The following is a 9465-nucleotide window of genomic DNA, read 5'->3' as shown; positions in this document are numbered from 1 at the left end:
ATTCCTGTGGCACAGCAGCAGGTGCAGCAGGCACAACAGGCAAACATACCAGTGACTCAGCCTCAACAATTTGCTTATTCTCAGTCTCAGATTCCACCAGTGCATCTACTGCCGACGCAACCTTCTGGTCAGAGCGAATACATGCAGCACATGACAATTATGCAGTCTCAAGGAGCTATTCAACAAGCTACTACGGGCTCTGTTCCAAGTACTGTGGCTTCCAGCCTTCCTGTGGGGCAGGTGACCGGCCAAAATCCCTCACCTGTGGGAGCGCCAGTGATGGGGGTGTCAGCACAACCTGGCGAAGCCGTCGGACAGGGATCGGGATTAATGCAGAGTGGCCAGACACAAGCTAGTCAGACTGTGGTTCCGCAACCAGGAGGTGTGGTGCAGCAAGGCATTGGACATACAGGGGTTGTGCAACAGAAATCTGTGACTCAGCATCAAATGGGTGGAAGCAATCAAGTGTCCGGAATGCCTGGTGCTCCCCATGCTGTGGTCTCTGGAGTTCAGAATGTGCCTGCGGTTGTGCCCGGTACAAGTGTGCCTAGTGTGTCTACCACTGCTTCTGTTACTATGCCAAATGTTCCTGTTACGCTGGTCCAGTCCCAGCTGACTAGCCACACTTCTGTCAGCAGAAGTACCGGCGTTGTCCAGCCACAGCACGTCGGACACTCGTTAATGCAAGGCACGTCTAACGTACCTGCGAATCTGCCACAGTCAAACCTTGGACAGTTTCAGACTCAAGCTCAATCCTTAGTAGGCCAGATTGATGATACTAGAAGAAAATCGGAACCCCTACCTCAGCCACCACTTTCTGTTATAGCTGAAAATAAACCTCTTGTGAAGCCTCCCATTCCAGACACTCTAGCAAATCCTCTTCAGTTACCTGCAAGTACTCCTATGAACAGTCTTGCCAGCTCTGTGTTTGGCATATCTATTCCTGTTGATGGTGATGAAGACAGGTATGAATTATAACGCCATAAAAATACCTTTTCTTAAGGGGGGGGGGGAATCAACTTCAAAGTTATTGTCAAGTGTTTTTTGTAGGTTCATATATTCAGAAAGTCATACTGAAATTTACCTGGGTGGTGGTTTTTTTTTTTTTGAAGAGTACAAAACATTGCAAAGTGTTTAGGCAAGTAGTGAACTGTTCTTGTTCTCGGGCTGTGAGTGTGATTACTTTTCTCACAGAACAAGGTAGAAAGCCTGAAAGCTGATTAATGCATAAATAACATGACCTCTTCCAAATCAAAGGCTGAAAACTTTTCTTCTGCACCTAATTGCTCAGTATATGGGGAAATGTGTTCTTTCCTTTCCCCTGAGCACATTGTAAAACAGTCAAATGACAGCCAGGTTGAAATGGATTTATCAACACCACTATATTGCAGTGTTGTTAAAAATTGAAGCGTAGTGCTATCTCGGGGCCATCAGGTGAGGTATCTCTGAGAACTTCAAGGCTTATAATGGAGGTTCTTGATTTTTATCCTGCTGTTGAATTTGTGCTTTATAGTATCAGTTAGTAAGAAAAGTACTTGCATCTGGATATGAAGTTGTATGCCCTTTCACAGTGAAAGCTCTACAGTCCTTTGCATCGAATAAAAGGATGCCATAGACAGTAGAAAGTACAACCTTACAATGAGTTTTCTTTATAGGAAAGTAATTTGCATCTATTAGTTGTAACAAAGGTGTGTAGTATGAACACACTCATCAGAGGGACTGAGAGAGTAAGCACATATGTGACTTTTACTCCCATAGACTTGTCAGACTGCTCTGGAGGGTAGTGGCTAAAACTGTTCTTAATTCTTTGAGAGAAGAAAGACTTTCAGGAAAAGGACTGTTTGAGCACTGAGTTGATGTCATTAAAGTTTACTGTTGGGATTACTGCAGTTTGGAGGAATGAAATACATGTGGGTTATACGTATTGTATTTATAAAAATAGGAGTAACGCCATTATGAGAAGGTGTGATGTGCTGAATTATCCTGTAAGCCTTCCCTCACCTTGGGAGAGTACCAGACTTTAAGAAAACATAGTGTTGCTTCGAGCACCTTTTAGTAAAGCAGCTGCATATGTGGGGTTAGGGTGTAGTGGATGGAGCAGGTATCTCAAAGACAAATTAGTGTTTGGAGAGTTAAATCTGCAGTAATGCAGGCCTTGTACTCGCTGGAACTTTGACTAACGCTATTTGAGAAAGTAACTCTGCTAATACCTTTATGCAAGCAAAAGCCGTGTTACAAAGTTGTGCTAGTTCTGATTAAAGTGGTAAAGGACTTTAAAAAAAGTGTTAAACAGTAAAAATTTTTTAGCAGTTGTTGCCTACCTTAAGAGGATTGCTGACCCAGCTGACAAACTCTTCTTTGTGCAAATAAGGTTAGATTTCAAGCTAGTAGGTTTTTTTTCATAGCTCAGTGTGTTATCAGAAGATGATTTGTCTTGTGTTTAATCATTCTGATGAATAAGGAGTCAGGAAGAATGTATTTTGCATTTGCATAGCTTCTAATATCAATATTTATATAAATTGTTGTAACAGACATGATTATCTCTGACAAATGAATCGCTTTATATAATGATAAGGAAAAACTTGTCCTACATTTTCAAAACTGCAGGCTGCTAACTTTGTGTTGCACACTAGTGAGACGGTTCTTGGTACTCTTACCCTGAACAGTGATTTTTTTAAAAGTTATTCTTATACTTTTATCTTTGAACTTGAGCCACCTTACAGCATTGCTTTACACATTGTTCATTTGTAAAGGAACTTTTTCAGAAACTTGGCTATGAGAACTATGAGTAAGAAATAGGAATAGACTCTAAATGCAGAGCGCTCTTTTTGACGTGCCACATTATGATGTTCCATAGAGAAACTAACTTGTGGTTATCTGAAAAGAAATGCGTACTTCTCAGTTGTCCATTTCTGCATCGGATGATAAAACCTTGTCATTTGCTGAAGTGGTGCACTAAGCAAGGAGCTGTATGGTATGAGTCTCTCCTGGCTTGGAATAGCTGTCTTTAGTAGTGATACTGATAAGTAACAAAACCTTGCTTTAAGCAGGCTTAGACTTCATACGAAGTAGGAGATGCAGACTAGTAGATCTAAGTGTGTTTGGTTTTTTTTTTTCCCCTTTGCTTCCCTCAAACAGTATCATGACTTCCACTGGTTTCAGACAGAGAAAGGAGAAAATAGAAGCCTAGCAGCTTGTTAAGGCTGTTTTACCGCCTTGTTTTTGTTTGCTTTACTCACAGAGAAGGCTTTATTATAAAACTGTCTCCTGCTTGTCTGCTGTTCTCTTCTTGCTTCTGCTTTTTTTTTTTTTCCTCTTTCCAGACATTTAAATTATATCACTACTCCCATGGGCTTATGCCCAACTGCTTCACTGAAATCGGTGGTGAAATAGTTAATGAAGACCTTCAACTAACATTAATAGGCTGAGGGCTGACACTGATAAAACTAACAGGGCGCAAAGGGAGCTCACACATCATGAGGCACTGTTTCAGGCTGCCTGCAGGTTCAGGAAGTTAAGGCTTGGTTTTGTTTAGAGAGTTTACTTTGTGTCCATAAGAGCTAGAAATTTGTGGAAAGCATTTTTCTCTCTTATCTTAATACTAATGTGCAACATACCGGGGAGGGGTGTGTGTGTCAATGTGTAGGCAGGTATCTACATTTATTCTGACACCTTCAATTACATTTCAATATTTGTACATATTTAAACCTTGAGAAACTTGTGTAGATCATTCTCCTATAGTCATCTTCTAAAGCAGTGATTAATCAAGGGATACTGTATGGCTCTAAATATCCTGGTTTTGTCTAGTAATCATTCACCATTCTGAGTATGAAGAGAACTGTTTTAAAGGTAAACTAGTTTAGGACGTTTTAAATTCAAAATGAATGTTTTCAATTCTTTGAAAACAGAATGTGAGAAATACAGTAAGTATGAGACAGAGAGGTCTGATTGATAGGAAAAGCTGGTCAGTTCCCATCTTTCTGAAAAAAAGTTCTGTGTATTATTCCTGTCTTATGGTCTGCTGTTTTAAATAGCACTATGTATAAGTTAGAGGTGGAGGTGAAATGTTATATAGCCTGATATATCGATAGATAATGTAGAACTATGCATCTATAGATGTAGAAGTGACTTTTTTTGCAAGACATTGCCTGAAGACCTTTAATTTCCTGTTCTGATAGTCCAGTATACTTTTACAGTAGCCTAGATAACTGTGGCTTCTTGCATTGTAAGAGTAATGAATAATCAATTAATCAATAAATCTTATCCGGGGGAAGAGAAGGCGGCTAAGTGGTCCGAAAGAATTAAAAAAAAAAAAAAAAAAAAAAGAAAAGCCTCTGGCGTGTCACAACCTTCCTTTAAAAAGCAAAGCTTTTTTTTTCAGTTATGTGTCTAAATTGCTAAGCTCTTAAAAAGAGAAATATGCTCTGTGGAAACTTATGAAAGGTCTACAGCATAACAGTTTTATTTCCCTTCTCTAAATGTGGCTACAAGTAGAATAAACTGCAACAGTATTCAAGGATGGAGAAAATAGTACTCTTATTGAGGCAAATGTGAATATTGCAATCCACTTTGAATTTGGAGTCTGACAAATACTGTAAATTCTATTTGTATAGAACTGGATCTTGAAATTGCCCTGATGCTTCATTTGCTGGACTTCAGCAGCATTACTAATTATTTTGCATGAAGGACAGTCAGAGTACCTGGAGGATTTTGGGATCAGTCTGTCTCAGTTTCTCCACTCACCTTTATGCCCATGTATATGGATTTGTAGTTGACAAGCATAATATTCCAGCTGGCTTAATAACTTTATTTTGGCTCTTGGGGGAAAAGAAATATGTTGCCTCTGTTAAAAGAATGTGACTGAGAAAGCTTGTTCAAACCTCCTACATGTTTGGCAGACTTTTGGGGCAAAATATTACTAGGCATGTTGGAAAAGGAGCAGAGTATAGATCATTTTCCAGAGATAGCTGACCAGCTTGAACTGTGCAGGCTGTATTCCAGGAACGCTAATGAATGGCTGCAATTGTGAACTGTCAGCTACCACAGCTAAAGTGTTGAAAACCTGATTGTGCAGACCTCTTCACAGATATATATCTCAACTCGGCTAAATCACATATTTGTATAGTGTACTAACTGTGCTCTTGAGACCGTGTTCATAATATAAGGACAAAACTGGGTGTGGGCGTTAATGTAACTTTGGTAGGGGTTTCCTTATGTATTGCCCTAGATGCATGCTTTATTGTATTCCTCAAGAAAAATGAAGGTGTTCTGCAAATACATACCAGTAATCAGTATGTGAATTGCATTATTATTGAATACTGTCCCTTTCTTCACTTTGCTTGTAAACTTAATAGAGATTTGAGCTCTACTGCAGCTGCAGGCTTGAATGTTTTCAGTTCTCCTCCTGAAGGATTCTGTTTGAGTGTTTGTAGAAGCAGGTGAGAATGAAACATGGACATGCTCCAGTCATGAGTGCCTTCAGTCTGATGGCCAGAACTACAGCATGTGGAAAAGAGTTGAGATAGGACTTCCGAGGTTGAACATTACAGGTGTTGATATCAAATGGTGGTTAATACAAACAAAACTCCAGTTAATTGTGTTCATTTTTTTGTTGTACTTTCTATAACAAAAATTATGTAAGGTAACTCCAGCGCCACACCAGTTTCTAGATTATGGAAAACCTATCCTGCCACACATTCAGTTCTTGAGCATTACAAGACATCTAAACAGAAAAGCATGGTTGCTCATTTGACAGTGCTGTTTTCCAGTTTAAACATTCAAATGCCTTTGTTAAGGAGGAGTCAGTACATTCTTAAAATTAATGAGCTGTGTTTCAGATGAGATAGTTATTAAAAGGAGGAAAGGGGGAAAAATACTTGGAAGAAACTCACAAAGTGAAACAGTTCAATTTGTTTTAAAGACTGTAGCGTACCAGCTCTGACATAAATGGTTCTCTGTACCTTGTACTCCTGAGTGTTCTGCTCAGCTGCTGTCGGTTAATTTTTTTTCTGCTCCCCTATAGAAGAGTGCAAGTGTTCCATAGTCAGCTTATTTCTGAATGCTGTCTTGTATAGTAGAAATAACAGTATATGTTTCATGGAAGCTTTTTTAAACTTCTCCTTAAAAGCTGAATATTCAAGTATTTAGTTTTTTTGAGCAAGGCAGAGCTGCCAAACTGCCATCAAATGGGTGAAGAGCTGAAATTTCTCTCAGACTGTGCATTTTTACAAGAGGTGCTGATAATCTTTTACGACTTCAGGCAACAATACAGTGAAAAGGAATTGTTCCCTGTTACTATGCTGAATATTTGAATATCAGCCTGTTGCTTTTTGAGGTTAATATATAGATATAAGTTTTCAGTTTTAAAGCTGGTGATTAGCAGCTTCTGTTGCTCTTGAAGAATGCCAGCCTTGTTTGCGCTTTCTGTGTGTCGGCAAAGATTCCATAAGAAGTTTCTGTGAGGCTCCTGCTGCTAAAGTACAACTGCCTTAGTTTTGGTAGATAAATCTAGATTGTCAGCCACAGGTGTTTGCTTTTATTCCTATATTTGACAAAGTGTAAAGATAGAAGTATTTATAGTAACTGCTAAAGCTACTGTCTTCTGAGAAGGTTCTCCAGACATAAAAGACCACTTGAAGTGCAGCGTAAAGTTGTATCTTCATTCCTCCTCTTGAAAATTCCCCTATCTTTAAACTTAATAAATACAAATGTGTATTGAGTGCTAATAAATGCTTTACATTACAGGATAATCTATTTTTACTCATGCAGGGCAGGTGAGTTAGCCACATGAAGGACAGCTGGATGCTTGTCTTAATTTTTTTTTGTCACGGAAAATAAAATTATTCCAAGAGGTTTTCTGTATATATCTGTTCTCCCTTTTGAAGCTGGGAGTAATGCATTTGCATCATGACAGCTTGCTCAAATGCTTTTAACAGTGCAGAAGGAAGGTAGAAATGTTAATTAGTACCATAAAGAGGTATCAGCTGTCTATCACAATGGCATGTTTGTCTAGTACTCATTAAAAATCACAAACTGAAATAGGGATCTATGTCAATAGCAGAAACCGGTCACAGAATCAGAGGTTGAGGTTGGCAGGGACCTCTGGAGGTCATCTGGTCCAACACCGCTGTTCAAGCAGGGTCACCCACAGCCGGTTGCCCAGGACCGTGTCCAGGCAGCTTCTGAATACCTCCAAGGATGAAGACTCCACCACCTCCTTGGGTGCCCTGTGCCGGTGCTCGGTCACCCTCACAGTGAAAAAGTGTTTCCTGATGTTCAGAGGGATCCTCCTGTGTGTCAGTTTGTGCCCATCGCCTCTGGTGCTGTCGCTGGGCACCACTGAAGAGAGCCTGACTCCTTCCCCTGTGCACCCTCCTTGCAGGTATTTATGTACATTGATGAGGACCCCTGAGCCTTCTCATCTGCAGGCTGAACAGTCCCAGCGCTCTCAGCCTTTCCTCGTAGGAGAGATGCTTCCTTGTCCCTTCATCATCCTTGTGGCCCTTTGTTGGACTCTCTCCAGCATGTCCATGTCTCCCTTGTACTGGGGAGCCCAGCACTGGACACAGTCCTCCAGGTGTGGCCTCACCAGTGCTGAGTAGAAGGGAAGGATCACCTCCCTTGACCTGCTGGCCATACTTGGCCGAACACAGCCCAGCATTCACCTTCTTTTCAGCAAGGATACAGTCCTGACCTTTTTATTTCTGAGAGGGGATGAATATGGTGTGTATGTGAGGTGGCAGTGGTGAAGTGTAGAATGGGTAAGAAATGAGATACAAATCCGTCACATACTTCACTGAAACCAGTATCTGTCTACAGCAAGTTTAACTTGTCTGGTTTACTGGAGGATGGGGGATCAAAAATGAGGGTTAAAAAAACCCTGCTTGCTTCTCTGTAATTTCAGCTATTTTTGTAGGGATGTAGGAGACAACTCCTGGGAATGTCTCCTATGTAGAACACTCTTCAGTGGGTGCAAAGACCATAAATACCTCGACCAACCCTACAAATGCCTTTTTAAAAATACTGTTTCTTTAAGCCAAGTGGTAAGCTCTCCTACTGACAGTGCTTTAGTTAGAACCTTAGCTGAGCGCAGACTGGTATGAAACTTGAAGAGTTGTAAAGAACTTGTAACTGGTGTGGAAAGGCAGCCAAATACATTTATAATATACTATGTAATAAACCATGCCATACATGGTATAGGTTCTAATATCTTTTTTTAAAAAGCTAAGCATTTAATTTAAAGTATTTGCTGAGAGATGCTTTCTTGACCAATGTCACATAAGTAAGGACAGGTGGGATTTGGCTGAGTCTGCTTGAATCTGTTTTCTCCACTTTCTTTTTTCCCACAGATACTGAAATATTTTGTCAGAAAAACAGAAACCACTTGTATTTCTAGATAACTGAAATATCTGAAATGGCTGTACTGCAACTTGGGGGGCGGGGGGGGAATCTAATTTTTGGGCTGTTTTCTTTGAAAATGAATACTCAAGCCAGCTGTTGCACTATGCAAGGCCACTTTCACCAAAAATCACAAGCAGCTTTCCCTTTCATCAATAGGTTTTAGGAAATCTATCTTTGTGGGCAGAGCAGGCAGCAGGAGCCTAATCCTCTACAATAACATGTTCATACATATTAATAAAAGCCTTTTTCTTTACCAGCCAAGTTGTGTAAAAGTCAATATTTTTAAGAGTTTTGACATCTCTTCCAGATTTTTGTATGTATAATGCAATACTAGCAAATGTGGATCTTTTTAATCCAGAAATACAGAAACTTATGTTGTTTTTTACTACCTTCTTTCATCCAGCATATTAGGGTCTGCTTTTTAAGTGCATTCCACGCTTGCTCTCTTGAATGGGATAATTTGCAAAAGAATAATATGGCAAAATGATGTTAACTAGCAAATTATAATAGACGCTGAAGGACTCAGTCCCTTGTGAGGTGAAGTTCAAGATGTTTGTTGAGACTATGTAAGTTATTTTCAGTAAGGCGTTTGTTTGTGTTTGTTGTGTTAAACTTGTCTCAATTCATCCAAACATGGATAATATTGATGTGCCTCTGGCTTTTCTTGAAAGCTGCTTCATAGTGGTGGGAATCCCTGACTGGGTCAAGCAAAGACTTTCTCCATTGCCACCAAGTTTATCAACTTCTCATCTATAGTTGTTTCTCTCTGGAGATGACATCTACTGTGTTTTTTTTTCTTGAAGCTAAGCTGTGCATCATGTGAACTACATTGTCTTGTATCCTCCCTACAAGAACTGAATGTCAGCTTCACCCAGTGAGAAGACAAGTCATTAGTATGAGAAATCTTACACTTGTTAGGTGTTTTGATTTGAGAACAGAATCACTCAGATTAGTCCTTACACAGTCTGTAAGATTATGTAAGTACAATTCAGTCTCACTGACAACCATGACAGCCTTCACAAAACAACCTTGCTTTATTAGCATGCAGTGTTTTAATAAGCATAT

At 39.9% G+C, this 9465-nt stretch overlaps 1 protein-coding gene across 1 annotated transcript in view; it reads left to right on the top strand.

The window, feature by feature from the left end:
- The window catches only part of TSC22D2 (TSC22 domain family, member 2), a 30002-nt gene that overhangs the window by 1085 nt on the left and 19452 nt on the right, over positions 1-9465 (top strand). Inside the window, exons 2-3 of the mRNA XM_010287793.1 lie at positions 1-21; positions 53-965. The exon at positions 1-21 is cut by the window's left edge and continues 690 nt beyond it. Of these exons, the coding sequence (XP_010286095.1) occupies positions 1-21; positions 53-965 (934 nt within the window). The remainder of the gene's footprint in view (positions 22-52; positions 966-9465) is intronic.

The sequence above is a fragment of the Phaethon lepturus genome, unplaced genomic scaffold, assembly GCF_000687285.1.
Source record: "Phaethon lepturus isolate BGI_N335 unplaced genomic scaffold, ASM68728v1 scaffold26195, whole genome shotgun sequence".
Lineage (NCBI taxonomy): Eukaryota > Metazoa > Chordata > Aves > Phaethontiformes > Phaethontidae > Phaethon > Phaethon lepturus.
The sequence above is the reverse complement of the archived record's forward strand: the minus strand, read 5'-3'. Positions and strand labels throughout refer to the sequence as shown.